Source organism: Alexandromys fortis, unplaced genomic scaffold (genome assembly GCF_014885135.2).
Source record: "Alexandromys fortis isolate MF-2015 unplaced genomic scaffold, M_Fortis_MF-2015_v1.1 scaffold_2_1_26212458, whole genome shotgun sequence".
Classification (NCBI taxonomy): domain Eukaryota; kingdom Metazoa; phylum Chordata; class Mammalia; order Rodentia; family Cricetidae; genus Alexandromys; species Alexandromys fortis.
In genome coordinates this window covers 9,001,857-9,019,225 of record NW_026067930.1, presented here as the reverse complement: position 1 = coordinate 9,019,225, position 17,369 = coordinate 9,001,857, and the positions used below count along the sequence as shown (strand labels likewise).

The 17,369-nt window shown below is 45.2% G+C and overlaps 1 protein-coding gene across 1 annotated transcript in view; it reads left to right on the top strand.

Moving 5' to 3' along the window:
• The window catches only part of Tg (thyroglobulin), a 175,396-nt gene that overhangs the window by 67,120 nt on the left and 90,907 nt on the right, over positions 1 to 17,369 (top strand). Inside the window, exons 32-35 of the mRNA XM_050145305.1 lie at positions 288 to 399; positions 1,871 to 1,950; positions 3,051 to 3,194; positions 10,716 to 10,781. Coding sequence (XP_050001262.1) covers positions 288 to 399; positions 1,871 to 1,950; positions 3,051 to 3,194; positions 10,716 to 10,781 — 402 coding nt within the window. The remainder of the gene's footprint in view (positions 1 to 287; positions 400 to 1,870; positions 1,951 to 3,050; positions 3,195 to 10,715; positions 10,782 to 17,369) is intronic.

The window sequence follows — 17,369 nt, the reverse complement described above, 5'->3', positions numbered from 1 at the left end:
AGTGATTCATACTTGTAATTCCGGGACTTGAGAGATGGAGGCAAGAGGATCAGCAGTTCAAAGACATCCTTGACTACATATTGAACTCAAGGTTAGCTTAGGTACACAAGACCCCATCTCAAAAACCAACCAAACAAACAGAATCTTATGAGTCTTATTCTTGTGAGATTTGGGAGCAAATTTATTAGTTTCATGTGCCATCTTCCTGGAAGTTCAGTCTGGGTTTTACTCATTGTCTCCGTATTTGTGAAAGCATAATGCATTTTATTTCTTTTCCCTCTGTGAAGTTGTGCTGAACGACCGAGTGAAGAACTTTTATTCTCGCCTGCCATTCCAAAAGCTCACAGGGATTTCCATCAGAGACAAAATCCCTATGTCTGGAAAATCCATTTCCAATGGGTAAGTGGCCAAGTTCTACCTCAACGCTTATTATTCAGATTCCTTGGCTTCCATGAGTAGGTGGCATCTCAGCTGTTAAAGGCAGATGCATAACAATGATCCAACCCAAAGCTAAGGGGATAGGAAATGACCAGATTAGAAGTCCTTGATGGAAAGAGATGACATCTTAAACACCACATTCGGCTCTGAGCCTGCAGTCTGCTGAGGGACATCAGATGCACTAAGCAATATTGTCAGTTAATAAAAGTGATCAAGATGGTAATAAACTCGTTCTTCAGAGCCTTTCAGGGCTGTGCTCAGAATCTGGAAAGCAAGCTGAATCTTTAACAGGACGTTAGCTTAGAAGAATGCCTTACTTATGACCGCTACAACCTATGCTGGTGTTCCTTTGTTGGCTTTTTTGTTGGCCATTATAACTGAAGATGAATTTACTCTCACCACCCAACATGGGACCTCATTCTTCAGAATCTCCAAGTGTGCCATTGCCTAACCACATCCCTGGACCTTCCTTGGACTGCCTCAGTTTGAGGTCCTGGGATGTGACTCAAGAATCAGAATTTTAAGGAAAATCTCCAGCGAGTCTTTTGTATTTCAGTAGTCACTGATCCGTGAAATACTAATCTGTGAAGTGCTGTTGAATTAGGGAATTGCATCATGTTGCTGGCATTTAAAAGCGATTTCTGAGAATGGAGCTCAAAAGATGACACCGAATGCTTTGTCTTAAGATCCAACTGGACATCACCTTACTAGAAGAGGGGATAGAAGTTAGATGTCACCAGACTGGGATAGGGGATAGAAATCAGATAGCTCTTTATTGGACATCACTATGCTGAGCCTGGGACTGGGACAGGAACTGGTGTAGTGGAGCTTGATGTCATAGTACAGGCTTTCAAAAGGAAAGGGAAGCAAATGTAGGCAGGTCAATAGCTGGGCGGGAATCTAGAGCAAAGAAAGCCAGAGAGATGCCTGTCCAGATTCTGGGTGGAAATGTAGCCTGCACTGGAGAAGCTGCCCGGCAGATACAAATTTCAACACTGGGATAAGACTTGGATTCAGGAAAGAACAGCAAGAATGAGGCAGGATTTTCATACCAGAAACAGCCAAGTAGTTAATCAAGCTCCCAGGAGTTAGGAGCAAGAGATCAGATCAAGACATGAGATCAAGGCAAGGAATCTTAGAACTGGACTCCAGATCACTGAAATGCTAGAACCCCTTTGTTGTGAAGCTGCACGGTAAACAAGAATGGTCCTGGAGAGGGCTTCAACGTGTGAGTAAATACACGGAGGATCTGAAGAAAAGAGTGGGGCTTTGTTTGCAGAAATCTAGAAAGCCAGTGTTGGCCAAAGTGCCCACACTTTATGTGCTTACAGAGAAATCTGATCCCCAAGGTTTGAGTTATTCCATCCATTCTATACAGTATGTCATGGGTGCCCACGGGAGTCTTCACACTTGTCTTCTCTTCTGACTCTAGGTTCTTCGAGTGTGAGCGGCTCTGCGACAGGGATGCATGCTGCACTGGCTTTGGTTTTCTAAACGTCTCCCAGTTGCAAGGTGAGGGTGATAAAAGAGGCATCCCCCACCTGCTGGCATATCACATCAGTCTAGAAACACACTTTTAGTCCTTCATGGTCCCCACTATCTCCTTAAGACAGGGAGGATGAGTGAACCTCATTACAGTAAGGAAATAGGGTTGGGAGAAGCAGGCAGCTCATCAGTATGAAATTAGCAGTGTGGTGGCCCTGGTCCCTAATCTATCCCTTCATATACACAAATGTCCATCTGATCCCAGCAAATGTCCTTCCTTGTTTCCATACTTCACTTATATGTCTTCTGAGCTATTTTCAGAGCTCTGTCCAGGGATCATGGTTGACTGAACTTTAGATACATCACATGATGTATATTGAACACTCATTCAGCCACTTACTGATGTTATGATTCTGGAAAGTTCTCTTCTAATCTCTCCAGGCCTTGGCATCCCTTTCTGTAAATAGTAACACACATTGTTTTGTTATAATGAGGCCACTTGGTCGTTCCAGCTGCTCGGCAGCTCAGACCCCAAATAACGACACAGAAATCATATTATTTAAAACACTACTGGCCCATTAGCTCTAGCTTTTTAATAGATAACTCTTACATATTAATTTAACCCATCTCTATTAATCTGTGCATCACCATAAGGTAGTGGCTCACCAGCTAAGTATTAGCACATCTGTCTCTGACAGTGGCTCCATGGCTTCTCCTTAACTCCACCTTCCTTCTCCCAGCATTTAGTTTTCCCCATCTAAGTTCTGTCCTGCTCTGCTATAGACTCAAGACAGTTTCTTTATTAACCAATGGTATTCACAGCAAACAGAGGAGAATCCCACACCATTGTTTCCCTCCCCAGACATAGTAAAATGATACCCATAGATCTGGTTCACTTCTTATGTATGATTGGAAGATATTCTGTTATGAGTAGCTACCTCCATTCCTGGACTCCGAGGCTATGACTCTTAGATAGAGGAGCTGAATCTGTAGGGATGGCCAACTCCATACCTGGAATACAGAACAAAAGCTCAAACAGCATGTTGAGCGATGGCTTGCAGAATCCCTCCTGTTCAGTTCATCTTTCTTCCTGGCTCACTCTCCTAAACTCCTGGCTTCTCCACCAGGAGGAGAAGTGGCCTGCCTAACTCTGAACAGCATGGGGATTCAAACATGCAGTGAGGAGAATGGAGGAATCTGGCGTATTTTGGACTGTGGCTCTGAGGACACTGAAGTCTACACCTATCCCTTTGGGTGGTACCAGAAGCCTGGTGAGTAACCTGCTCCTGGCAGTTGTGCCTTTTGTAGACTGTGTCCCAATCCTGCATTAGGATGACATCTCAGGTTCAGGAAGATTAGTCAGAATTCACTGGGTGCCAATAGTAGAAACTGATTCTATTTACTTTAAGAAGAAAAGAAATGCCTTGGGGACTGTTTATTAACCTAAAGGAAAGGTGACCAGTTAGGTCTCAGGACAGATGGAAGCAGACCAGGTTCCATAGGTGTTGTTAGCCATTGTCTATAGCCAAGTTCTTCAGTGTGCCGCTCCTGACTGATTGCTTTAGGAGGGCAATCATTGTTTCCTATAGAAGCTTTGCATTCAGGATCTATTTGCCCAGCATGTTCAATGAATATGCCCACCGCAGAAGGACCAGCTTGAGTGGCAGCCTCAGCAAATCCAGAGCTACTGGAAAGAAAGGAGGCTAAGGTCCTGTTACTTGACAGGCAACAAAGTCAACAGTCGTCTCCTTTACCTCAATTTCCTCACTGTGTCGACTGTTATCCTGAGTCAAGATGACGTGATGCATGGCAAGATCAGGGAAGGAAGGGGACAGCCTGTGTATGCTTTTATGCACTTGAGTTAAGATTTCAGGAAAGGCCAGCCAGAGCCCTCTGTGGTTCATGAAGGCAAGCATCTAAGAATCATTTCCAGGGATATTTTAGAACAATCTGAAATCAAGGAAAAAAAGAGTGAGTGCTTTTGTGTGTGCTTAGACATAACTAGACGCATATGAGACTTAGCATCCTCCCTCTATCAAGACAGGCTGGTCTTCGAGGACTTGTACCATTCCTTAGATTCTGTCAGGAAGACAAGTGGCTGAGGCTCTGGGTCTTTATTGCCTAGGTTTTGGGTGTCTATGGTGTGAGTGGCTGCATGAAAACTAGAAGAGACTCTCCTTCTGCCTGTGTCCCAGGAGCAAACTCATGAAGATGTCTCAGAGATGAAAGGATTGTTTCAGAAAGTAACAGAGAGCCCGAGAAGGGGACCAATGTCCCCAGCCTGTCCCATGGGTAGCTCACTTCCAGTTGTGAGCGAATCTGGACAGTGCTGGCCATTGTTGACACTTCCCTAGAAACTAAAGTTATGCAATAACTGGTGTGACAGGAGGCTTAGAGAAATGGAACTTTGCTCTCCACATTCTTCCCACCATAACCCACCATTTCTCTACCTAGTTTGGGAAGCGAGGGAAAACTGGCATTTTTCCTGTGCCTGCTGTGTGTCAGACACATGCTAGGTCTGTGTGAGCCCTGCTATTTCACCTCATAGGAATTTAGTGGAGTGGACATTACTTCCTCCATTTTCTTATGCAACAAATGATGCCGACAGTGGAAGATGCTGGCCCAGTTACGTGGCTATTGAGAACCAACCAAGTTGAAATCCCAGGTCTTATTGACCCCAGCTTCCCTGTCTCATTTTCAATAATTCCTGGCAGATAATACCTAGTGAGTGGGTTATTAAAATCTCCAGACACCTTTCCTGGCTGGGTTTCCACAATTCTAATAACTTATAAGCGATTGATCCATGATCTGAAACAGGCTAACACGATAGCAGATCGGCTGCTCCTAGAGTGGCCTTTCTAGTGTAGGCCATGTTGGAGCTAAAGGACACAGAGTTTGGTTTCCAGAGCAAAGATGCCTTTGGTCTTACTCATACACCTATATGTTCTTCAGCTTCCCAGCAACTAGTATGGACATAATTATTTCCCGGTTGGAAGGCATCTTCCTGCTCATGCTATCCTCTGCATCCTAGGTCTTGATTTGAGGTTGTCCTGTTGGATTTTTCTTTCAACAGCTTGAATTGTTTTTTTTAGGAAAAATGGGAGTTGTATAATGAAATTGCCTCTGTGGGTTTATATGCCAAGGGACTTTTTTTTCCAGAGACGTCTCTAGGCTTGATCTTGAGGGCCAGGGAAGAAAAGGGCATGCTTGCCTAATGCATTAGTTCTGAAGGACCCCATGGACAGCTGCAAGTCTTACGCTGCTCCAGAGGCATGCTCACCTCAGGACCTCCTTTTTGCCTACCCCCTCACCTTTTCACCCCGCCAGCATCTGGAAAATGCCACTTTCCATTTTCATTTGACTGTGGAAGAGTTGGACAGAAAGCAGCTTAAGCGGTAATTCATTTGTTCAGAATGTGATGGAAGTCAGTCCAAGCTGTTTCAACATCTTGGCAGGGGCTGGCAAGGACAAGAACCTGAGGTTCCAACAGGTCCCAGATGCTCTGCTCCTTTTCATCCAACTGCCTGGAGTGGTAGTGTCTTCCAACACACACTCTGTGGCTCTGGGTAGGGACTCGGGAGTCCTAACCAGAAGCCACATGGCAGAGGATGAAAATTTAGAGAACCCTGATTGCTTTTTGGGCTGACGAGGGAGGGGGACTTGATTGGGGGAGAAATCTTTAATAAATAAATAAATTAATTAAAAAAATTTATATCAGAATTGTCACTCAACTGAAAATAGTGCTGTCAGGAGTGCTCTAGTGTGACAGCCTGGCCTCTGTTCATTAGGATCTGATGCAGGAGGCCGGCACTTTGTGAGCACTTCCTCATTATATTCTCATTCCCCTCAGAGAAGAAACAAGAGGTACAGGGAGACCAAGGGGACACGGCAGGTAGCTGACAGGCCCGGGACCCAATTTTCTTTACCTCTGATTTCCTGTGTTATGTGGCAGAGTGTATATGGTCCCGGTTTCCTGGCCTCCAGGAGCTCCCAGTCTTAAAGGGAGCTACAGTTGCCGAGGAGGTAAAGCCCTGTTGCTGGAATTCCCACCCTAGAGCTGGAGCCTCCAGAGCTTCCCTGGGTATTTGTACTGGTGTGCTGCGCTGGTCATTGAGTAATGGGAGAAGAACAGAACGTTGCTGTTTTTCATAGGTACAGCCTAGAGAGGTCAGCGTGAACATGTGCGAGCAATTGTAGCACAGCGGGAACAGCTTAGAGGAAGTCTGATTGTACAAAATATTGGCAAATAAGACATGGATTCTCCTGAGAGCCACAGATGTCTGTTGTAGAAATTAAATGGGTCCTCCTTCTGGCTTCAAGGGTCACCTCCCCATGTCTCCTGGACCCATTGGCCCAGAGATAGCCACACAGGCAAGCTAAGCTAAACAGTTGCTCTCATTGTTTGGATGCAACTGAGAAGAAAGAAAACTTATTCTAATGGCATCAGCCTCATATCTTCCATCTGTGACTCTGGAATGAATCACCTTGGTTGCATACATGGCTGTGGATGTTCTGGTGTGAGGTCCCTTACGTGTTTTAGGACAAAGAGAAGAAGACTGGCTGTCAGTGGACACACTGACAGAACACAGTGTAGCTCTCCAGGGTAGACAATGGCTTTGTCCTTAAGTGGTTTTCTTCAGAAAGATGTGAAGAAGTCTTCAGACCATAGGGTCATTGCTTCCCAAGATCTAGACAGGGAAAAAAGCCTTACTGAAAAATGTCCTCCTCCCAGTTGACTGACCAGCCCCAAACCATCTTTTGACTCATGCTATATTTTCTGAAATGTAGTCTCTGTGTGTGTGTGTCTACAAACTCATTTTCCATGGAGTTCCCCTTTCTCGAGTAGACACAAACACACAAGCATGCTCTGCAGTTTCCCTGCACATGCAGACACCACAGGCATGCTCCTCCGGTCCTTGTCTTTGGATCAACATATGCCCTACAATAGCTGAGAAGGATCTGTCCAGGGCTGGGGAAGGCACCACGCACAGCAGCAGCACTGAGCCAAAGCCCTGAAGGGTAGGTCTGATCCGAACCACCTCCTCTTGGTCACTCCTTGCACAAGAGGCAGAATGTTCACTGAGGACTCTGACGTTCAGAAGCTGTAGGAGACTTTGGCCTTGCTGCAATGAAGAAGGAAGGTGGCCCTTCCTAAGCACTGGCCATCTGTAGACATGACTGAGCTTGCATACAGCATCAGTGTTCTTTCTGTGAGGAGAGTTCCTTTCCTGTCACTCATGGAGGAAATGTTTTCTCTGATCAGATCACATCATAGCACAGCAATGTGACAGGTGTTGCCGCGCTGAGTCCTCTGGCTGAAGCCGTGTGTGTAGCAGAGTTTAGATGGGAAGGGAAGACTGCTCTTTTGCAGGGATCACTCCAAAAAGACTTTAGGAAAGAATGAGTCTGAGATAAAGAGTAGGAGGCAGAGAAGCAGAGGGTAGAGACAAGGGAAGCGTATTCTCACCTCACACACCTCACAGCCTCAGCAAAGAGGGTGATCCACTAGCCATTGCTTTTCACCTTAGCTGTACTCACAGAGGACAGAACAAAACTGAGTCCTTCAGTGCTGGGGAAAACGAGTTACACACCAAGAACATAGAAGTATCAAAGGGAATCCTCATAGATCCCGTGGGAGTCTATGATCCTGTGGGAGCAGCTTCCTGATACTGCTGTCCTTGAGTTCATGCAAAGTTCGGTGTATCTTAGCACATCTATAAGTTGGCAGATGTCCTGGCCAACTTTGTGAATGAAAAATAAGTTTTGTCTTTAATCCTCCCCAGCAGCAGGGCCCAGAATGGAAACAGTTTTGGTGTCCAGAAGATCAGGACACAGGGACCTCTCGGGTTCACAGTATCACGAGCCCAGGACTCCCTGCATAGGTGGGAACAGGCTCTGGTACCCCTTGCATTTTGGAGAAGACAATGTCACTGCATCACATGGGAGCTTGTGGGGCAGCAATTGGCTTTGCTCACAGAGTCAAATGTGTCTTCTTGAAATGTCACAACTCTGGGTCCTCTCTTCTGATAGGCAAGGGCCCTCAAAATCTGGTGAAGTTGTAGGCACAAAAGAGACATTAGGAAGAGATGGGCGATCTCTCCTAGTTATTCTTGGGACCCACACAGATGGCGCTACTTCCAAAGCAGTCACTGTATCCTTCATCCTTACTCCCATCACACCAATGATCTCACACTTACCAAGCACTATGTGTTCCTACCATTGGCTTAAACCCTTTAAACATGCTTAGTCTCTGTGGCAAATAAGTCCTATCTGGAAGCTATGATGGACCCCAGTTACAAGCACAATCACTGATGCATTGAAGCTTGTCATCCTTAGTCCCAAGAGCCGGGTCCTAGGAAGAAGATAGCAAGATAAAATACTCTTCAGTTCTCCTGTCCTTCAGGAAATGTCAAAGGCCTGAGGAGCTCTCTGCTAGAAAGTAGAATAAAGACCTGATGTACAGATCTTACAACATGCCAGTGTTATGAATGCTTGCTGTGCTGCCTGAGCTAAATATTCAAGCTATCCATGGCCCGTTATGCCGCTAGATTGCTGCTGCAGGCAGATCTAGAAAGCAGTATGCATAAGTGGCCACTGGGAGCTTTGTCTCCATCCCCCGTCCTCAGTTTGGATATTTCTGTTGTCTCTAACTTTCCATAAGAAGCTCACACATCCAAACAGAACTTTCTGTGGATTTCTAGAACAGACTGCCCAGATAAAATGGAGTACACATTTGAATAAACAAACACCCTCAGCATACACCAGGCTGTTCCTTAACGACTGTACTCTCAGATTTCCTATTCTGAGCATCTTCTGGGAAGGGAAGGCATTTGGTAGACCAGGGGCAATAAAGCAGGGTTGCTGACTGTAATCTGACTGATGACTAGGTACAGAGGAGTGTAGAGAGAAGTTGTTAGCCATTGCAGCCATTCTGTATGATGCTTTCACTATGTGGGAGCAGAGCCTCAGCTCAGAGGTTGGCATCTGGGAACCTATTGAAAATGTCAAGTCTCAGGCCCACAATCGGGCCTTAGAGTTGGGCCCTTGGGAAGGGGGCTCAGCACAGTGTTGCCTGTTGTTATTTAGTCTTGAGGTGGTTTTAAAGTCAATTAAAGTTTGGCAATTGATATCTGGAAATGACGGCAAGAAGTGGCTCTGGGCAATTGGAACCAAGGAAGAGAAGAGGCTTAGGACTGAAGGTTCTGGATCCTTGAGATGCTGAGGGTCTTAGTTCAGTTTGTATGGTTATCACAGAACACCACAGACAGGGAAATATACAAGGAAATGCCTCTCGCAGTTCTGGAAGACCAATCAATACCAAGGTGCTGGCTGGCATCTGGAGATGGTCTTCTGGCATTTTTACAGGGTAGAGGCAATGCACGGTGAGAAACAAGGTGAGGACAGGAGAGTACACTGGAGACAGCATCTTTGACAAAAGGACTGCTCATAGGATCATATCGAGGTTAATAAACACCTCCCCAGGCCTCACCCCCGCCAAGGCACTTGTCTATTTGTGAAGGTGGGAGCCCACAGACCTAACCACCACTCAAAACCCCACCTATTGGTTATTGTAGAGGCAAATCAACTTCCACAAGAGTTTTGGAGGGAACATTCAAGTCACAGCCTGGTATTTTGCACACCCAACAAAAGGGAGGAAGATGGGAGATGGAAATATCGGGGGAGCCATCCAGGACTTCTGGAACCAGCGTAGACATAGACTCTGACCCAAGGCACAAGAGACAATGACATGAGTGTGTCATTATGAGGGGAAAATATTTTAAATGGACCATGCCCAAGTTTGTTGACTGCTTACTGTATTTCCCTGGCTGTAATTTTAACCCCTATAAACCTCACAACCCTGAGATAGGACGCTGTTGACTTCTGAGCACAGAACCTATAAGGGAATTCTCAAGATCATACAATTGTAGTGAAAGTCACAGTAATCTCGCTCTGGAACCTCTGGCCCTGGAGCCACTGCTCTCAGTAGCTAATCATGGATTCCTATAGCTCCCAGTGAGGGAGAGGAGTTCTGAGCTTCATTCTGTTTAAGTCCTTAGAAGGAGAAAGAATGAGGAGGCTTTGAAGATTTGGATTTGTTCAGTGAAGGGAGAGGAAGGGAGGCTAATTAGCATTTATGTGTCACCTAGAGGGTTCTTGTTTCTCACTGGCTTCTTGGGTCAATTTCACTGTACAAACGCCAAGGCCAGGAATCAAAAGTAGATGACCCGTCCCTTTGCCCCACTTCTCTGTGATATGTTATGTTCAAACCCAGGCCTGTCTTTCCCCAGCATTCAAGTATCCCCATCCATGTAACTTGCTACTTATCACTGCTCTTTACTGAACTTTTGTACCTTGTTCTGTGGCGAATATTACACATTAGGTCACCTCTGTAGTCCCTCAGTCCCCTTAGCCGTATACTGATAGTGTGACCTCCATAGCACAGATGTAGAAGCTGAGGCATGGGGTGCTTTGCCCACATTGTCAGATTCAGGGAAGCAGTGACAGGCATTTGCAGTGTGGCCAATGGCAATGACATGTCAGTGGATGATGCTACTCCTAGATGGAAGCTGTAAGGCAGTATTGAAGTCTACTACGGCCTATTTACCTTGTGTGGTGGGAACTGTAGCATGATTTCGGGTAAAGCCTTCCTGAGCCAGGGTCGTGAGAGAGGAAGTCAATGTAGAGCCCCTCCCCCAACTCCTTCTGACCTGCAGAGACCTCCGGTTTCCATCACCGCCCTGGACCTTTCCTGTTGTCTCCATGGCTGTAACACTGCCTCTGCTTCTTTCTAGCTGTGCAGAGTGGCACTCCCAGCTTCTGCCCTTCTGCTGCCCTGCCATCCCTCACCGAGGAGAAGGGTAAGTTCATTGTCTAGGTGACCATTCTTGGGAGAAATATTATCTTCTTTCTCTTCTTTTCCTTTGTGCAGTGGCCTGTCTTTATAAGATGGGACACTGTTATATTTGTGAATATTAGACTCTGTCTGTGGGAAAAGCACATTTAAATAGGCTGGATACCAGTCACGTGCCCTTTTCCAAGGACATAAATGACAGTAGTGCATGCGTAACAGCTCGTGGAATCAGACGGGGCATACACCTGGTGTTTTCCTTGTCCTGTCTAGCAATGTGTCACCCTCCCAGGTACAGACGTCCAGACTAGACTCACAGAGTCCCACGCAAAGTCAGGAGAATGGGTGTTGTGGTTCCAAAGTGAAAAGCCAGTTGTTTATTGGGGCAAGTCATCTGGAGCTTTCAGTCACTGGACAGAGAGTACAGTAAACACTGAAGCTAGTCAATCAAGACTGAGGCAGCCCATCCTTCTATTCTATTGCAACATGCTCCAAGTGGCTGCGGGATAGCCCAGGAACTCAGGACTCTGGGGGCTGGGACTGCCCTGTGCTGTGGGGTAAGGTCAAGGGGTCTGGCCAATGTTGGTTAAGTCTTCTGCACTGTGCTTCCTTCCACTTCTTCCTTTTAGGAAATGAGGCGCACATACTAGGTTCCAGGTGCCACTAGCTAAGAAGCCACATACCTTTGATTTCTGTCCTATGACATGATGCTTGAGAAGTTTCAGATACCCGTCATTATGTCTCTAACTGGGGAGATAGACCATAGGTCATGTAGGAAAAGGTATTTGACACCAAGGCTACACCAAAACATAAAAATGTCAGCCTGTGTCACTAGCCTGCTTCTCACAGTCAAAGCAGATGACTTTGAAAATCACACAGCATACACATATAGTCATTTTCTCTATTGAATCCTCTATTGGATCACTGCTACACATGTAATCAGTTTCCAGTTCCCTGAAGTACCACGAGGCAGGTGTCATTGGCAGTCATAGATGGTAGAGGTGTAGCTTAGAGAGATCTGATGACACCCAAGTCCTCACTGCAGATATATGTCTGAACCAAATTTATCTTGAATTGTATCGGGGTAGTATATAAATATGGTTGGGGTAGTCAAAGTGCCCAAAAGATTTGTGGTTTAGGAGTAGTCAAAGTACCCAAAAGATTTGTTGTTTAAGGTCCACATGCATGTATGCATGCACGCGTGCGCGCACACACACACACACACACACACACACACACACACACACACTGTATATGACCTCTATTCTCCCTGCCTTTCCCATGCCGGAAGCCACCACTTTGAACTTTTATGACTCTTTGTTGTTACCTTTGTCTCTGTGTTTCTCAGTTACACATAGATCCCATTGCTGCCTGATTTGTCCATTTTAGTAGAAAACCCCTCCCTCCTAGCAAGAACTAGCTGACACGCTGGCTAGCAGGGTCCAGTCTTACGTGGCTCTTTTTGTCCTGCCCTACTGCTATTGTCTCTACTGTAAGGTTGTGAATCCTCACTGGTTTTTACCCATTGTGGCATTGTGTGTGTGTGTGTGTGTGTGTTTCCACACTGCTGCTGAACTCTCGAAAGCATACATCATCATGTAGGCTTCTGTGTGGTCATCTGCTTATTCTTTCCTGTCATGTCCTCTACGACACTCACACTCCAGTGGTGGGCAAACAGTTGAAGACGTCACTGTGTTGACAGTAGCATTTTCCTGTAATCCCCAAGTCTTCCAATGTTCCTCTGGTTTGGAATATTTGGATTTTATGAGTCTTCATTGTCATGAGAGTTTGAGGAAGAATGAATACCCTCAGCCTCTTATGACAGCTAAACTGTTTCCTGAGCTAACTAATTCTCCAAGGAGAAATTTTATGCCAGAGAAAGTGATATTTTAAGACTCGGATCACATTGGCTAATTGCCTTCAAAATTCCTCGTTATATCCTTTTGGATGTGAATTAATTGGCTGGTTTTTTTTTCAAATCACATACTCATCATCCTAAAATAGTATATCAAAAATAGTAAATTTATATAAAAACCATGCTTGGTATATAAATGTCAAATACAGTTACAGATATACAAATCAAACCATAGCATTGCTGGAAAAGGTTTATAATGCTTGCTCTGTCTGTATTTAACTTTTGTTTTATTGAGACTTGATCTCTCTCTCTCTCTCTCTCTCTCTCTCTCTCTCTCTCTCTCTCTCTCAAAACAGTGGAGAATGGAATACTATCTTCTTCCATGTAGTTCATAGCCCCAAGAAGATGCATCCAAAAAAAAAGTTGATATCCCACTAATTTTAAATGTGCCTTCACTGAGTCAGACTTAAAAGCAGAACAGAGTCCGTCTGTGCTAAGAGTTCCCTGTTGGAATGCAGAGTTTGGGATTAGCCCTTTGATGTGGACTAGAGGCAGGGTTCAATTCTACCTTCAGTGCTTTGGCTTACCACTGTTTGATTCTGATTCAGACAAGTGACTATGTATGGATGTGTGTGCGAACACATGCATGTGCTCACACTCATGCACAGTGCACGTGTAAGAGCCTCATTGTTCTGAACTTTCTGATCTGGGGAAAAAAATGAAATATCAAGCATTTGCAAATCACTTGATCAGCACCAGGAAAACAGATGATAACGTGGTTTATTTTTCAAACGAGGAAACCAAGGATCTAATGGGTTACTAATCTAACCTAGGGCTGGGCTATGAGCCCATACCATCTGGCTTGTCCTATAGTTAGAAGAGATTTACTTTGATGGTGTTCCTGGAACAGGTTGACAGAGGTGACCCCTTGACTCTAGGTTCCTACAGTAGTCTCATCTCCTGTCTTCCTTACTCTGTTCAATGTTGATACTCCAATCAGGGACTGTCTGTGATAAATCATGGGAAATGGGGCTCACCTGAAACCCAGATCCCAAGTAAAGTCATAATAAGTAAAGATGGAGTTTTTCCAATGGAGAAATCTGTCCTTATAAAAGTATAAGGTGTCAGTATGAAGGGGTAGATACTGTAGGGCAGGAGTCGGGTGAGCCTGAGGGAAGATGACAATTGGGTACTCAGTATCTGGGGAATGAAGGGTAGTGGGGATGGCTGGGAATTGTCTACTGTTATCAATGGTAAAGCAGCCAGGAGTGCCTGCAGTAAATGGGAGGCATTTCTCTGTGGGGACACGCTCAGCCAGCTGATCTCTCTGGTCACAGTGACCACACAATAGGAGGGTGCTTTCTTCTCCTCTTCCTGTAATTAACAAACATCTGGGTTTTCATGATATTAAATGGGGAAGCCATATAGCACACCCATGACATGGTTCTCATTGAGAGAAGGTCACATATGAGAACCAAGCGTCTGAGACTGAGCAGTGGCTGCTGGCGCTGTATGACTGGTTGAAACTGAGCAGTGCTGAACTCTTCCTTCCCTTCAGGGGCCATGGGACTCATCAGAGCTTCAAAGGCAGCATTGTCTGTTCCGTTCCACAAAGAACAGATAATCGGGCCTGGAAGACTGTGGCTGCCAGGAAGCCTTGGCCTGACTGTTAAACCACTTTCCTGTGGCTCTGACTTCTGGGGGGGGGGGTAGGGAGGGTGAAGTGGGTGTGGGTCAGCCTGGGTCACAGTGGTGAGATCAGAATATTGAAAAGTACAAAATTACAAAGCCTTTGCCATTTGCCTCCGGCAGCCTGAGGAGTGTAGGGTGCTCACCTCAGCCTCCCTAATAGCTCCTCAGAGAAAGGTTGAGCAGCTAAAGGACTCCCTAGTTCTTCACTAGTGAAGACCCTGCACACCCCAAGCCCCCGGAGTAGACAAGGGCCACCCTGCTATCTGCAGCTGCAACCTCTTAGTTGAAAAAACAAAATGGCTTGTGAGTTTTTGGGCACTCAGAGGAGCATCCAGCATCCGTGTCACCTCTTTTTAAATCTTAGGCAAAAATCCTGAAAGGTCCTTTTTCCAGAGTTCACACGAGAAAGGTGAGGGTTTGGGCAGGAACCAGCTCAGATCTCCTAGCTGGCCAGCTCAGCCCTCCTTCCTCTGTGTTGACACAGCACCTTAGCGACCTTCTTTTGGGAGAATTTTAACCCTTGAAAATGCTCCAAACTCTGGAATGTAACCTTTCCCCTGGAGCTGAGCTGGAATGAGGAAGCTAGGGTAGTTTAAACTGGTTCTCTGCCTGGACATAATGAACATCTGCAAATGTATTCTAGTCTTGCTTTTAAAAACACAGTCAACATTAGCAAGAAAAGACACAAGGAATGGATAAATCAACCCAATTAGCATATTCATGGCCTCATTCTTTTTTTTTTTTTTTGAACAGCTTTTGAGGAGAATGTTTGAAATTTACTCTTTTACACTAGGCATGGTGGTGGCACATGCCTGTAATCCAAGTACCTGACAGGCTGAGGAAGAAAGATCAAGAGTTTCTATGTGAGCCTAGACTACATAGTAAGAAGCTGTACCAAGAAATAATAGTACTGAGAAGGATGCTATTGATGATGGTGATAAAAGGGATGATGACGACCACAAGACATTCTTTTTTCTTTCACAATGTGAAGCTCACCACACTGCAGAGTAGCTCCCCAGAACCTTCTTCTTTGACATTCTACACATGTGTCCTAATGTCACATGATCCATCAACATACATGGCTGTAATTGCCAAGTAATAATCAAAAGAGACTTTAGAAAGGCACATGAGTGTTTCACACGCCTGGGTTGCCAGGGCTTTGATGGCGGGCCTCTCGGGCCTACAGCAGCTCAGGCAGACACAGCATGCTCTATCCTCCCTCCCAGCCTCTGCTCTCCCCTCTGCCCCATCTCTTCAAGGGCTCTGTGGTTTGTAGAGGGGCATACTGCTGTTTGATATCCTAGATGCAAATATAGACTTCCACCTAAATGCTGACTGGCCTTGGGCAAGCCTGTCTTCATGTGTGGCAATAGCAGGCTGGAACCCTGATTATGGGTAAGGTTTCTGTCAAGCTGAGGTTGCTAGATTGTAGTGAGGGCTGATCTGCTTGTCACCAGCTAGCTCATGGAGGAGGCTCCAGATCACAGTGAGACAGAGCCAGAAGAGCACAATTATAGGCTGGCTATGCCAAGCTCTGCCATGTGACCTGGATTGGAACCTCTGTAACCTTCGGATGCCCTGTGTCCTTTCCTCCTGGACCTTAGCCCCTCCCACTGTCGGGAGGATTGATATAGATTAGAGAAATTCTATCAGCTTGATTTTGTTCCTGTTCCTATGACTTGTGCGGAGTAGGCAAGTATGGATGCCCAAGCCCAGACTGTGGGTTTGAAAGAGACTCATGCAGCTGCAAACCTCAGGGGGACCCTCCCTGCTAGTCATAGACTGTCACATTCCTGAAGGATGCCTGGGGTGGAGTGCTGTAGTTAGATTTAGGTTTGTAGACAACGGAGTCCATCCAAAGCATGAGAGTGACCACAGCCAGCCAAGACTGGCAGCAAAGAGGCCCACCTAGAGTCTCTGAGGGACATTCCCCAGGCAGGCTAGAAGGTAGACTGGACAAAATAAAAGCCGTTAAGGTAATATAAGGAAGGGGCCTCATTTGGGGATTTACTAGCCTATTTTTTCAGGTTATCCCTTTTGCTACAAGGTACTGTATATGAGGACTAGAAGGAGGCTTGGGCTGGTCAGTTATCCATCACTATGACAAAGGTACCTGAGGAAACTATCATGGATGAGGAAGGGCTGGTTTCAGCTTGCTATTTCAGCCTATGATCTCTTGTTCCTACTGTCTTCTGGCCTGACTGGAGCTAGAGTAGGAACACAAAGACATCTTCCCTTATGACAACAGTGGCCATTTTTAAAATAGAGAAAGAAATATGTTCTGCTTTTGGCAGCATCATGTATTAATTCATAACATCCAAACTACAAGATGATGGTAGAATTTTAAGATCATTACATATCATCACCAAAGGAGCATGCTTGAAACTTACTTGACAGGGAGTTTTCAAATTTAATCTGAATAAATAACTAAAAGTGTTTTTTTCAGGAATCAAAATAATGTACAAAGACTGCTACAAACAGATGGTAAAATGTGAAATAAGATGTCTTTGCTTAAAGTTGTGTGAGAATAAATTCATCATTCTACAAGCAATATTTGACGAAGTGGTACCCACCACAACAGTGATTGATGCACAATGTGTGTGTGTATATATATAAATATACATATATAGAAAGAGATGGATAGATAGATAGATAGATGATAGATAGATAGATAGATATGATGCCTGTGTGTATAATGCAACTTTATGACTTTATGGGAAGGTCTATTTTATCACAAATGACTTTGGTGTCATAATTATCATATATGTGCTTTTAAAAAAAGAAAGAAAATAAACAAATGCAGAGGAATCAACAGGCATCATGAGGTTCACATGACCTCTCTCCACTAGACAAGCCCCTAAAGGTTGGCATATTACCAACCTGGAAGGGAGGTCACCTCCAGTAGACCCTGGATACAGCCTGGGAAGATAAGGCTCTATCAAAACCAGTGCCACTCCCTGATCGGTTAAGATAGTGTTGTTCATGCCAACGGGTTCAGAAAATGATGTATTATTAAACTCTGACATCTTGAACAAGTGATAGTGCAATGGT